The 15,410-nt window shown below is 43.4% G+C and overlaps 1 protein-coding gene across 1 annotated transcript; it reads right to left on the bottom strand.

Moving 5' to 3' along the window:
- Positions 1-2,449: 2,449 nt before the first annotated feature.
- LOC125519300 (aquaporin NIP2-2) lies at positions 2,450-6,227 on the bottom strand. Its single transcript, XM_048684152.1, has 5 exons — positions 5,829-6,227; positions 5,459-5,683; positions 3,787-3,981; positions 3,598-3,659; positions 2,450-3,124 (listed from the first exon to the last, which is right to left on the bottom strand). Exons 1-5 carry the CDS (start codon positions 5,994-5,996, stop codon positions 2,872-2,874), a joined length of 903 nt encoding a protein of 300 aa, XP_048540109.1. The 5' UTR covers positions 5,997-6,227; the 3' UTR covers positions 2,450-2,871.
- Positions 6,228-15,410: the final 9,183 nt, after the last annotated feature.

Below are 15,410 nucleotides of genomic sequence, written 5' to 3'. Positions count from 1 at the left end.
GGTCGGCCTCAGAATTTCGACAATTCGTGGACAGACATCTTTATTAGTTGTTCTATCCCTTCCTTCAACAATATCCTCCACTAATTTTAAAATAGTCAACCGACGCCACACATAAATTTCTAGACGAAAATACCATATACTATTGGATGGCAGATTTCCATAGGTATCACTTAAACTTGTTACCAAGATAAATGGTAAATTGGTCAATATTTGCTCGGGATTATTCTCAGAAATATAAATTTGCGATTTATGGAGTACTCCAATTTATAAAACTACACATCCTTGTATAACCATAAAAAATTGACTTCTTATATTCTTATTTTTCCAAGTGTCAAGGACTACCTGGTTATTTATTTATTACTGCAAATTTTAAACTTATTTAACTAGTTTATCTAAAAATAATTTTTTAACTAGCATTTCACATCCAAACATCTCAAGCCAACAGTTGTCTTTGACGCCAAATCAGGGCAACATTACAAAATATTGGGAAACAAATATGCTGAGTTATCTTAGAATTGAAAACACTATTAGATACGTGATATTGTTGTTCTAAAATTTAGAGTGAATTCCACTTTTTACCCCATATTTATACATTTGTGACACTAATTACCCCTTCCAGTGAAAATTCGTCTAGAATACCCCTTTTGAAATCTTTGGACCCTTATTTTTTGATGCGTGTCCATCAGGTAAGGTGTGAGGTGACGTTCTGTATCCAAAAACATGTAGACGGCCACAAGGAGCGGAACAGATAGACAAGAAAAGCTTGGACAAGATCGCCAATGATGCCCTCCGATCCTTACAGTTTTTTTTTACAAATCAATGACGCAACATGCCGATCCTATCGACCATAAACAAACAAAATGTAAAACTGGGGTAAAACCGTGTTAAAAGTCTCCAAAATCTGACATTTCGATAAAAGTTCCGCTAAATAGGGTAATATGTGTCACAAATGTACAACTACAAGGTAAAAAATGGAATTCACTCTAAAATTTATAGTCAAGTCCAGAAAAGAGGGTATCCATGTTTTAAAGTTCTTATTACACACTTAATTGTATTTTAAATTGAATTATATATATTTAAATCCATCATAAATTCAAGATAACTTCAGATTTTGAATAAATTTTATGGATTTGATAAGTAAAATAGATTAGTGATTTGTTATTGTTATAAGTACTCATTGAATAAACTTAAATTTAAGTGTCATCTTATTTGTTTGATTCGGAATGTAATTTCAGAGTTTTTCACGCGAGGCAAAAATTAGAAAACTAGAATTAAATTCAAAGTTATTAAATTTGCAAAGTGTCATTAATACAAATCAGATTTAATTTCATATAAATCTACTACTAATTTTTATTATAAGTATAACTAAAAATATGTGTTTTAAATGAATTAATCCACCCGTCGAAGCTCTCGCACACACCCTTCCATATCCTCTTATGTCCTCCTCGCACATCCTCTCCTTATTTCCTCCTCCTATGCTCCAAACTTGTTTGAGACCGGAGGCGAATTAAAAAAACAATTTTTTATACCAAATGTGTGTATTTATTTAATTGTATTATAGTGTTAATGAGTATAATTTTAGTTACTTAATTGAGATACTTTTTTTAATTGTACTTAATTGACATAGTTAACCATATAAAATGTTTTATTTTCTCCTCCCAGAGTCGCTCCAAGAGACCGGAGGCGAATTAAAAGAAAAAAACTTTTTATACCAAACATTTGTACTTATTTAATTGTATTATAGTGTTGGTGAGTATAATTTTGCTTACTTAATTGACATAGTTTTTTAAATTGTACTTAATTGACATAATTAACCATATATCAATGTTTCTTGTGTGGGACCATATAACAATGTTGTTAAATATTAATTGTAGTGCTTTCTGTTATTAGTTGTGCACATACATATAATTCGTTTTTTAGGCTTGTCTGGATGCTTGACTTCTTCTAGTGTATACAAGGGCTCCTATCAATTTCTGAAACAAAAGGTTTTACACGAAACTAAACAAGGAAATCTAGTTACATAAATTTTAGTGTGACTTGTCACTCATCTATGGGAGAGACACTGGTAGGCTCACTAAACACATTGTTGCCTATCAAATCAACTAATATTACTAGGTAGTGTGTGGATTTGCTCTAGCAAAATTTGGATTATACCGAACTGTTTAGTTTATACTACAATAATCTTTAGACTTAACAATAATAGTATTATTTGCGGCCTACTCCGCTTGAGGCCTTGGGTGGCAGCCCTCTTTGCCTCCACTTGATTGGGATGGCTTGCGATTTGCTCAATGAGACCCGTGATGTACGTCACTCAATATATCATCCGTATTTAAATATGACAACCAAAAGTAGTAAATTTAATATCAAAATCTGCATGGAAAAAGGGTAAATCCATGACCTCACGAGTTTTTTCTCAACTAATACCGTGTAGCATATATTCTTCCAGATCTTTTTCAGGCAAAGCAAGCTCCGTTAGCTTCATCATCATATTATAAACTTATGCAACCTCTGACGCAGTACAAAGCGAAAGAGATAACATAAAATACACATGCGCGTAGGCACATGGAGAAAATCACAAAAAATACAAATGCGTTACACCAGACATGTACTCAGGCTATCTACGTACCCATGGCATACACACACACGAAGCTAGCTGCGACCAGTACTACTTCAGTTCCTTTGGCACAGAGCTCGCTCGTACGCGGTACACCCGTACAAACACGTAGATGCATGGATCGTACATACTTTGACTGGTTACAAATGGCGTCCCGCGCTCGTATACGTGCGCACTTACGTACGTACGCATGCAAATCCAATACAGAGCATATATATAGTTGGGGTGGGGTGTAGTTGCACCGGCCGGCCGGCCGATCAGACATGGTCAAACTCGTCGACGGCCATGGACCGCTGGCTCTGCAGGCGGCGGAGCTTAAAGGAGGAGAGCTTCTGCGGGCCGTCCTTGACGGAGGGCTCCTCCTCGAAGCGGATGTAGGTGTAGACCCAGGCACCGGAGAGGGTGCCGATGACGGGGCCGAGAAAGTAGATCCAGAGGCCGGTGTAGACGCCGCTGGCCACCGCCGGCGCCAGAGTCCTCGCCGGGTTCATCGATCCTCCTGACACAGGCCTGCAAATGCCACTCGTTTCCCCTCGTCTTAGCTAATATGCATGACTGGTGCTAAAAATCAAGATGTCATTGTGGAGTTCTGGTCCTACGTGTGTGTGTATAGCTAAGGCTATTGTTCAATGGCTGATCTTTCCTGTCTAGTATTATTTTTCCCAAAAGTGTTTTTGTATTGTGTTTGTCTATATACGGCCAGGAATCATGTGTCATCTAGCTGTTTGTAAGGTTCAAAGAATCCTAGACAATTCATTACTAGTGAGCTCTTGCAAGCTGGGTCCGGCCGTCACCTTTGCAATTAAAATAAGGTTCTTCAAATTCTTTGTGAAAAAGATGTGGGTTGGTGATCAATTTACTAGTAGTATTTTTTATCACTACATAACGATTGAATCAATCAAGCTGTTAAAATAATTAAGCCCCCAACGACTCCTTGCTAAAGTCAGTCAGTGTGGTGGTTAGTGATTCTTTCATATATTTACCCTGCGAAGATGGACGTAATGCAAACCGCGGAACCAACTGCTAACCCCGCCAACTCACCCACCTGCACCAAGCCAAAAAAAAAAAGAAGCAGAAATTAATACCAGTAGTAGCATAATATGAAGAACCGAGAGCTAGAACTCCAATCAAGAAATCAAAACAGGGGGTCTGTGGCGGATCAATGAACGTACCGCCCTCGAGTCCGTGGCGACGGCGCAGGTGATGAACATCATGTTGAAGGTGACGATGATCTCGATGACGAGGGCGTGCCAGTGCGGCCCCGTGGGGGTCGTCGTCCCCAGCACCGTGATCGGGTGCAGCACCGCCCGCAGCACGAACGCCGCGCACATCGCCCCGGTGAACTGCGCCGCCCAGTAGAACGGCACCTGCATCGCAATCGCCACATGGATCAAACACCCAATCAGCAAAGCACACGGAGAAGCCCACGGATTGAGACGTACGCCGCACACGCTCTAGACCACGCATGGTGCGCGCGTAGGTATACGTGCACGACGTGAAGGTGATGCGACACAAGGGTGCAATGCGGCCTTTGCTTTTGACCCCCCGTCCTGCTTGTTGTGCATATGCGATATGCTCCCTCCCTTTACGTGCATGCACGCTAAGTTCACGTCTATGGCCAGCAAATGGATGGATGGAGGCCGTCTCTCCTACGGGGAAAAGATCGTACGAATCCTGTCATATCTAAGCGTGACCGGCCAGAAGTCGGCCGGCCGGCAGTGACGATCTTTGGGCACACGCACCACGGGTATGGAATCAGATGGTGTTGTCAGGCACAAAGTAGCCAGGCCTGGCATGGAGATTGATGGATGGCTGGAGCATGCAGGGAGGGACACATCGGAATCTTTCGCCGAAAGACTACTACTGGCCTTCATGGCATGGCTGGTTGATTTGTGATCGAATATAGGCATATAGTCGACGTCAACGTCGAGCTTATACCGTGCGCTTGACTTGAGCGGCGAGTTCATCATGTGAAGCAGCTTTCAAGTTTGCTAATTATGCCCGCTAGCTAGACCATGTTCTAAGAACTCCAGCATATTATTCATATGCCGTCATAATTGGGACGGATGCCCGGGAGCAACCATGAGGAAATAGTAGTATTTATTCCTCTAAAAAATTAGCGAATGTCAACCCCGTGGTTGGCCCCGGGAAGATGCAATTAGTGGAGACTAATTAACAAGAGCTCTCAGGGTAAGCCATGTTCTTCCCTAATCATGGAATAGTTCTACATGGAGATGCCTTATCCATCTATTTTAATTTTTGTGTTAGATCTGAATTTTTCCAATCATTCACATGTTCAGCATGTATATATTACTTTGCTGCTAGTGCTACATGCCTACATGTCATGCCACCGATCATCCCAACATGCGACTAGCTAGCCAGGGAAGTCTTTTAGCTACTCCAAGTCTCCAACTTGTGCTATTATATACTTAAATACAACAGGAGTACTGTTTCGGATGATAGGATATGTTCTTGTGTCCAGCTTGGCTGGCTGATCCAGATGCGTTTTGTGAATTATGATACGGTTCTTGCAGTAGTTGAAGACCTCCCTAGTTGTACATGTTGTCACATATAAAATCCTGCTTTATTGGCTAAGCTTAACTAATTATCTGCTGCACCGATCATGCATTTGCACATGCGTTTTGATGCCGCCTGGTTATATTAGGCTCGAAATCAATTAAGCTCTGCTTAATTAATTAAGCCGTGACAATTTCTTGTTTGCACGTTCAAGTTGATAACCAAGTCCTACTGAACAACGACATGTCATTCGCTACGCGTCCGTACGTGAGACAAAAGATGAAGGCAAGAAGCATGATGGATGGATGGATGCATATGTATGCGTACCTGAATCCAGGGGAAATGCCGGAAGCAGGCGAAGGAGAGCGTGACGGCGGGGTTCATGTGCGCGCCGGAGATGTGGCCGGTGGCGTAGATCATGACGGTGACGATGAGGCCGCCGACGACGGACTGGCCCAGCTGCGAGACGCGCGTCACGTCGGCGCCGTAGATGGACGCCGCCCCGCACGTCACGAACACCAGCAGGAACGTCGCCACCACCTCCGATATCACCTGCACACGCGCAAGCAGACGAAACGTTAGCCTCAGCGGCAGCACGCACGTCCGAGCTAGCTAGAAAAGCATGGCCGGCGATCGATCGACCGCTGCGGCCGGGCAGCCGATGGGCTGGCTATCTCCGGGGAGCTCGCTCGCTCACCTTCTTGCCGAGGTGGGGAGGGAAGAAGTCGGCGAAGGACTTCTCCTGGTAGTACATGCTGGGGGCGAGGCTGGGGGCGCCGTCCTGCACCGTGGACAGGTCGTGGATCTCGTTCGAGTAGTTCACCCGCGAGTTGGCCCTCGTCGGGGTGTTGGAGGTCACCGACATCTTCGGTTGGGTTGCTTGATCTCCTCCGGTCGACTACCCTCGAGGTTGATCCCAGAGATCTCTCGATCCCGGACTATGAGATATGATCAATCAGCAAGCTGTGGTGTCAGCTAGCGGTGGTAGGCTCGCTCTACATACAGCTCGGAGCTGCCGGGAAGAGAAGGTGAGGCGTGTGATTAGCTATGTAGCTCTGTGAGATATGCTCGGTTGCTTGCCTGCTCTCTGTCCTGCGGTGAGCGGGCGCGTATTTATAGGTGGAGGTGGAGGCGCCAGCCGGGGTGGAGGTGGAGGGAGGGAGGGAGGGAGACGAGGTGACAGGTGGTAGGCGCGCCACTCCACTGCAGCCGCTGCCTTTGCGTTTGTGGACTGGCCGCGCCCGATCAGGCCGGACCGGCCAGCCAATCTGCCTGCGAGCGAGACACCGTCCAACGGGCCAGCTGAAAGCTGACAGGATGCGAGTAATCCTACCACCGATGCTACTAGAATAGTACAATACTCCCTCTTAAACTAATATAAAAATGTTTAGATCACTAAAGTAGTGATCTAAACACTCTTATATTAGTTTACGGAGGGAGTACTAGATAGCAAGTATGCCACTCGCAGAAAATAAACTAGTATACGTACGTCCATATTGCTTCAGATCTTTAAAAATGCTGCATGTTTTTCATTCGTTGTGTTGGGTCGATTGAGTTGTTGCTGGATCCAGTGGCCGGCGCATCGGCCCCCGTAGCCTGCCGCCGGAGATGCTCCGTCGCGTGCACGGAGTATGTTCGACGATGAAATCCAGGTATTTTAGTTGGTCCAGCCCGGCCCTGTTGTCGGCCGGTGATTGGGTCCAGGGCATCCGGCGCGCTTATTGGCTGCCATCATCATTATAATATAACATAACATTAGCTTAGTTAGCACGGGAGTACATGCTGCAGTGGTAGTAACCAGTAGTAGGTCTTAATCGGATCACATGAGCATCGATCGCGTCACACACTCACACGTACGAATCTGCCAAGCAGAATGCCGAAACTGCCAACAATATACAACGCCACATGCTTGAAAACGGGAATTCTCAGGAGTAGATCGCTCCTTGCAGGGATTATTTTCAACATAATTTTCTTTCGGTGCCGTGTCGGCAAGGACGTCGGTCAATGCAGCAGCATGGATATACTACTTTTGTACTAGTAACTTGTTAAAGTACGATAAAAAACAAATGCCACAGGCTAACAATCATGGACGCGCATCCGTGACCGCGACTCTGACAAGAGAAGAACAAACGAGGCTACACGCCAACGCTGCAGGTTCGTTCGAGCGGCATGCAGCCAAAGGGACGCCACGCCGCCGCGATAAAGCGCGGCCAACGTCGCCGTCGCCTGACGCCGGACACGACGACGACGAAGAGGAAATAGTGTAGTATTCAAATTCGGATATTTCTTTGGTCGGTTCGGGCTTCCCATGGTTAGACAGACGGCGATGCATGCCCTCGAGAAAGCGACGATATTTTCTACAAGTAGAAGAGGGGCTCGATCTGCGGCCTGCACCGCGGCGACCGCCGCACGTCACCCACGGCGCCGACGACTGCAACGGCGATCAACGGCGAGACTTTGGGCCGAAGTTGCTCAAAATATTCTCGGGCAGATCGGGCGATTAACCCGCTGAGATGGACGTGGTAACAGAGGGCAGCTGTGGCCTGCAAGGGCGCAGCCGTGCAAGCTAGAGCTAGACAGCTAGTGGGAGTCCGTGCTGCCTAGCTAGCTAGCGTTCGATCTTCAGAATTTCGTCAGGGCTCAGATTTCGGACAGGGACCGAGGGAGATTACGCGCCTGATCCTGCTGATCCGGTGGCATTGAACCGCTGCAGGTACGGATCGCCGTAACCACTGGATCGATGGCAGGAGGATTAGGCCTCTAATGGTCGCCGTCAGGCGTGATTAGGCATCGCACTGGCCAGCGGCTTGCCTGCCCACCATTGACGAGAAGTAGAAGCTATCGAGCTGGCTAGACTCCTAGGGGCCTCGTCACTTCAGCGGCTTGCAAGGTTTCCGTGGCCACGGTGCGAGCCTTGGCGCTGGGGCTTCCCGGGACCCCGTTTTTCTCTCCCCTCCGTTCCGTCCCGGATGCAGGTACAACGGGTTCCTTTTTGTTTCCGGGGATGGTACGACGGGTTTGATGATCATCCCTTCTTTACTTCAACAAAACTCTGGCGCTGGCCTACAAGTCAGAGGCGCCTCAGGATGCCATCATTAGGAACATCATGTAGAGTCATCCAGGCGACCCATATATAGCATGTCCTTATATTTATAGTTGTACTAGCAAATATGCCCGTGCGTTGCAACGGGAGAGAAAAAAATTACACGCTATCCAAATAAGTTTGAATCAATACCCTCACATACGAGCGTCATCTATTTTAACACAGTGACTCGCCATGTTGTGAACATGTTTTATAATTTGCGAACAATTATAAAATTACTAATATTTTTTAAACAACAACAACAACAGGCTAGAGGTGAAACCCATAAAATCTCACGACCAACTCATGGCTCTGGCACATGGATAGCAAGTTTCCACACACCCCTGTCCATAGCTAGTTCTTTGGTGATACTTCAATCCTTCAGGTCTCTCTTAACGGACTCCTCCCATGTTAAATTCGATCTATCCCGACCTCTCTTGACATTAAAATCACTAATATTTTTTAAAACTATGAAAATTTTATGATTTCCCACACATTTTTGAATTCACAAACATTTTATGATTTCTCAAACATGTTTTTCAAAACTCGCAACGTTTTGAAATTTGAAAATCTCAAATTAATTTAAATAAAAAAAGAAATGAGAAAAGAAAAGAAAAGACAAAAGACGAAATGTAAAAAATAGGGGAGTCACGCCCTGCGGGCCGGCCCATGAACGCGCACTGAGGGAGGAGAGGTGCATCACAAAAAGAGGGAAAAATCTGCAGAACCTGGGGATAAAAAATTACACTCTAGCCAAATAAGTATGACTCAATACCTTGACATATGAGTGTTAAAAAACATACCTTGACATATGAGCGTCCACTTTTTTTTGCGTCCTCTATTTTGACACAGTGACTCGCCATGTTGTCACTTATCTTTCTTCCCACCCTCGCTGATGATGGATGCGATGTCTACGTGATCGTAATATAGTCGACTTGGTAAATCCCAAGGCAATGAGCTTGCCACTGCACGACACACTTTAAAAACAAACATCATCGACCACAAACTTGCAATTTTTTGAGTTGTTTCAATATTTTCCAAAATTTCATGGATATTTTTGTCAGATTCACGAATTTGTTTTGAATACACGATTATTTTTTCAAAAATCATGTACATGGTTTTATTTCTCGACATTTTTTTCCAAATTGTGATTTTGTAATAATTTGCGAACACTTTTGAAAAAACAATTATATTTTTGAAACTGCAAAATTTTTATGATTTCCCACACATTTTTGAAATCACAAATATTTTATGATTTCCCACACATTTTTGAAATCACAAATATTTTATGATTTCTCGAACATGTTTTTAAAAATTCGCAATCTTTTGAATTTTGGAAATCTCAAATTAATTTAAAGAAGGAAGAAAAAAAAGAAATGAGAAAAAAAGCAGAAAACGAAATGCAAAAAAAAAAAAGAAAAAGAGGCGTCACGCCCTGCGGGCCGGCCCACTTAACGCGCACTGGGTGGGTAGGGGAGGTGCCTGACAAAAAAGGTGGGAGATATATGCAGCACCTGGGGATCGAACCCTGGTGTCCAAGGTAGAATAGAGAGGCTTTAGCCACTGCACTGTCTTTATGCAACTAATATATGTTTAGCATCATCGTCTTAAAGACTAAGCGCGGCGGCGTATTTGGTGGAACCAAATCGTTTTTTAACTTACGGGTGGCATTGGTGGGTAAATTTTGTCAACTTATGGGGTAAAGATATAGGTTGAGTTTCGTCGGTCAAATCTCGAGCTATCAAGGTTCATGAATTTCAGGTCCACGGACCGGAGGCAAGTGCAATGTAATACATAAATCGGTGCTAACCTATTTTGTTTGGAAGATAAAATAATCGGTGCTAACTTATTTTGTTTGGAAGATAAAATAATCGGTGCTATCAAACATCTTTCTTTTTAGAGAAAAAAATGCAAAAAATTGCATCTCGATGCATTGATTGAAAAGAAGGTTTAGCGCAAGCTCAAGAAAGACCGCGCCCAAGAGCACAACGCCACACCCCTAAGTGACATGGTCAAATGTCAGTAAATGGTTATCAACATCACTGTGGACGTGCCTTTGCAAGCAACAATAGGGGCGAAGTGGGTGGCTTCATGGCTCACATGTACGCGGATAAAAAAAACAAACAAGATACTCACGCAACACTATTGAACTCAAATGTCTCGCCCCCGACAATGCCCGTCTTGATGCACTTCCAATGAGCCTGCTAAGAATTGCAAAATTAAAATATGTAATCATAAATTTATTTGGATTGAAGTGGCTGATCGCACTAATGTTCTGAGCACCAGTTCAGCACATACCTCGAAATTACAAAATAACAAAATCGGCTTAAGGAATGTGAAAAACAATGTCATTACCTTTGCCTGTGGGGGTTGAAGGAAAGTGCAAGTAACCTCCCTTTTGTGTGGGAGCAAAGCATACGTGGAGAAAATCCGACCCATCATACAAAAGCACCCACCCTCTGGAATTCCGCATGTTTATATCAAGCAGTTAAATGTTGACTTTCTCCGATGAAAGGGAAAAGACAGCCCTTCTCCTCCCAAAACGGACGATGCAGCAGCGTGGCACCACCCCACGAGGTGACATGTTTGTTTCTTTTCCTTTCTCTTCCATTATTGACACAAAGGACCGACGACTATTGGTGCCGCATCAAGCTTCCATTATTGACATCATAACACGTCAATTTGTCTATGGCTATATATGTTGGTAACAGAATTTTGTCATGTACTCAACGAATGTTCAGGTTTTGAAAGCAGCCGTCTACGTACCACTAATTTTGCTTAAAACGGAATCCTGACAAGGACTGGGAAATTCAGGACCATCCTGTCATTATTTGTTCTTGTTAGTTTTTGTCCCATGTAAGCAAGGTTCGATGTGAAATCGCCAGAAGGTTAACGATTTTTTTTTTGAAAGAATGGAAGAGATGCCTCTGTCGGCCTTCCATGATGTGAATATGTACACAACCAAAAGTTGAAACTCTCAGAGAAAAATGTTTTTATATAACATTTTCAAAAAGGAAAAGGAAATATAGTCAATAGGTGTGATATACAACATAAGAAATAAACGAAGTATGCATATTACGCAACCTTCATCCAAACTAGGATACAAATTCCCCAGTAACCAATTGCAACTTCGTTGCGTATTAGGTTTGCCCAGTTCTGGTGAGGAAGGGGCAATGACGACGGTGCGCCTTCGGCTTCCTTCTGTGTCTGTAGTCATCATTAGGTGGTCTACATACTTGGATGTAATTTCTATTACTTTCGGTGTTCATTCTACTATCTTAATATTGAACCTTGATATTTGATGAATAGAGTGGAAGTTTCCTAGAAAACTTCATAGTGCCCTAGCCACATAGGGCTTCTTCAACGCTGACCCGGAAATGGACACAGAAAATGTCTGTTTCTATGTCCGTACATGGTCCGTGGACATGATGCGGAAGAGAACCATCCAAAGCTACACATAAATTTATCCTTATTTGTCCGGTTGGGAGGAGAGAGAGAAGGTGAGGATCATGCATGCGGTTGCTTCTGACGGGATACTGTGGCACGACGTCCAGTTGGGAGGAGACAGATAGGAGAAGGGAACCATGCATATGAAGATAGAGAAAAGAGGAAAGAACCACGCAGAGGCTTTGTGTTGTCAAGTGCATGTCCAGACTACCGCAGAGCTCCCCCACTTTGTTTTTTATTTGCGGGAAAACAGACAGTCGAACCGCTCCACGGACCGATAGGGGTCCTCATTGAATGACAAAAATTAACAAATGTGGTCCGAACAACATATACCGGAACTTTGCAGGTCTCCTCCGGAGATGCCCTTACAACTTTCTTGTTCTTGACAATTTTTTAAATGTTTTTAAGGTCGGCAAGAGAGCTCTCTCGCGTCTTCTTCTCCAGGGTGACCAAGGGAGCAAACCCTAGCCTCCCTCCCGCCACCACCCACTCCTCCCTCCCCTCTCCCCGTGTCGTCCTCGGAGGCGGCCATTGGGAAAGCCCACACGCTGCTCGTGAAGGGGACGATGGGGACCTAGCTTCTCGCGGCCGTGGCGTGGCTATCAAGAAGGGAAGTCCATGGCGGCGTGAGATCCTCCTCCTACGACTGTTGCTCCTTGCGGCATCACGTGGACAACGGACTCGACAAGGGCTGCGACCGATCTCCGGTGCATGGAACCCGAAGCAGCGGCTCTGAACATGGCGGCGGAGGCGTCCCCGTCAGGATGACAGGCTAGGAGGCAGCTCCTTGTGGCGGTGCCTAGGGGCGACGGATCACAAGGAAAAACGATGGAACAGGTGAGAGTACCTTTATTTTTTTGTAGTGCTAACTTATTAGGTGCATGGTCCCATCTAGTTACCGGCAAAGGAAATGTTGGTACTAACTAGACATCTTTAATTCAGATAAGTATTTCTAGGTGTGGACACTCTTGTCCAGCTCCCATCTATGGAGAAAGTGGGTATTTCTAGGTGTGGACACTCTTGTCCAGCTCCCATCTATGGAGAAAGTGGGTTGAATATTGATGGACTAACTTGCGCTGGTGTGACAGTATATACATATTTTGAGTATATATTGATTATATGAGAAAAGGAAGAATCTGTTGAGTAGTGCAGCCGTGCAGATTTGAAATTCGGGTTCTCGTCAAATCAGGTCAAACAGTGATTGCCCTCCTTTCTTCTTGACGGGAAACAGTAGGTGTTTACCTACCTACTTCAGATTTTATAAAAGTTGAGTTAGGCTACTTAAAAAGAACCTGGAATCCAGGCACTGAATCAATTAATCAATAACTTTTTTCTTAATAACATAACATGAGGAAAACAATGTTCATCATCTTTCTTAATGCCATAACCTTTCAACAACAACAAAAGATGGTAGCTCCCAGCCTCTGCATCGTCTGCATGGACACGGTAACAGCAAATGAGGTATATTACATATTGAAAACTAAAAACCGACCATGAACTAAGTCTATAGATAACTATGACAGAGATTGCATATTACATTTATGTATGACTAATACTACTGGTAGACAACATATCTCGTGCTACCATCTCTAAATGACTACACCCAAAAATATAAGGATTTAGCAGTTCTTTTTTTTTTCTAAAAAGGAGGATTACCCCTGGCCTCTGCATCAAGTGATGCACATAGCCATTTTATTAAGCAAAGCAGCAACAAAGTGCGTAGTTAAATATAAGGATTCAACACTTCCACACGTTGTATTGAATCTAATGCGTAGCCAAGTGGATAACCTACAAAAATTGGTAACTCTTTGTTGGTAAACACAATACAATACAATATTTCCAAATAGCCCAAGATAAAGCACACCGTCCCACCTGATTTGATCTTTGAGTTGCCTATGGAACCCTCTCAATTTTCAAACATTATTATATATAAAAATACTAGTTGGAGGTAGTAGATTGGAAGCTAAGAACACCATCCGGCACATTAGCTGCGTGAAACACCATGAAACAAACAAATAGCACCAGAGTCCTGCAGTTTCCCTCAAAAAGAAAAACACAGCATGAAATAAACAAATAGTAAATTGTTTCCTCCTCATTGCAAAAGCAACATACTTTACTACCGTTCCAGTTGTGCTTGGCTTGATTATATTTGGTTAAAACAACCCCTCATGAAGTTACCGGATAAAGAATTTAATCTTTAAAATTAAAGAAACCTGGAGTTTCCGAATGAACGTCCTATGAAAGAGGTAATTGCCGTTCACCAAGTCGGTGTACTTCAAAAGTGTCCTTCCGCTCCCGAGATCAAATGAGCTTAGGTAAACAGTAAAATTGAAAATGATTCATTTTTAAAAAATCTGATTTTTTTGTAACAAACATTGACAAAAGTAGTGTTTGCAAAAAATCTTCATGGAATCACATTCCTAGAAGGTGTGGCAAAAAAGAAAAGAAAATCAGTGCTCCAAAATGCTTTTGAAAGTAGCATTTTCAGAGTTTTGATATATTTTTTTGGCCACGCCTTCCAAGAATGTGATTCAAGGACAAATTTTTGCGAGCACTTAAAACTTTTGTCACAAAAAAACATAACTTTTGATATTTTTTTTTAATTTTCGATTTTACTATTCACCCGAGCTCATTTGAGCTCGGGCTGAGAAACTCTGCGTCCAGCATATATCGGCTTGGTTATATAAAGCCTGATGCATGTACTTCAGCAGAACCATCTGCCTTCTATGATAAGTGAACACACATTAACCGTCGAACCAAATGCAACCAGGTTGTCCACTTGTTACTGGTGGGGCCCGTCGAAACCTAAAATTAAGTGGTGCCCGGGTCAAGACTTTCGCTACCCCGAACATGTTTATTCTGAATGATGTTGATAACAAGGATTATTCCTGATAGAGTGGATTGTCAATTTGTCATGTAACCAAGTTTCCTCCCATAAGCGAGTGCTGGAACCCATTCCCAACAATGAAAGCGCCCCAACTGAAGAACTCCTCTTTGACCCTGAAGTCAGCAAGTTTCATAGCCACATTATTAGAGTTTTGAGTGGGGTTACTTGTTACGTAGTAATTCTTGCCACACTCCATTCTCATCAAGTAGTTTAAACAGCCACGTGTTGAGAAGGCATTATTTTTTTCACTTCTCATTTAGCAGCTTAAACAACTATACTTAAAGAAAATTTACCTGAAAAAATTATGGCATGCACATATGGTATAGTATTACTATGCTTCTACAAATTCTGTGCACTTCACAAAAAGAGTCAAAAACACATAAATTACTAAATTAGTGGCTAGAATAGAAATTATTATTTTGCTAGGAACTCTCACCAAGTATTTCCCTCTGAAGTAGGCTTGTAATTAAGCTTCAGAAACCCGTAAAAAAAGCTTCAAAAAATCTGATAACGCCCGAACGTCAGGTAGGAGCACACCGCAAATTGAACGTTTTTTATGGCAAGTTTCGTGATGTGAGGATGACAACTTTAATTGAAAAGCATGGCAACTTCGTGCTTCAGTTTATTTGTTGACAGAAAATTGCCGCGTGTGTCATCTTACTTGCCATCCTTACACCATTAAAATTGCCAATAAAAATGTTCGATTTGTCATGTGCTTGTACCTCACGTCAAGTACCCGTGATGCTGAAAATTAAAAAAATGAGATCGTCAACTTAACGGTTGCCATCAGCAGAGAGACAGTTGGAGCTAGGTAGGCTCTCCTGGCGTCAGATTTGCTGGTTGCTGCCTGCCACAGAAGCACT

Source organism: Triticum urartu, chromosome 7 (genome assembly GCF_003073215.2).
Source record: "Triticum urartu cultivar G1812 chromosome 7, Tu2.1, whole genome shotgun sequence".
Classification (NCBI taxonomy): Eukaryota; Viridiplantae; Streptophyta; class Magnoliopsida; order Poales; family Poaceae; genus Triticum; species Triticum urartu.
The sequence above is the reverse complement of the archived record's forward strand: the minus strand, read 5'-3'. Positions and strand labels throughout refer to the sequence as shown.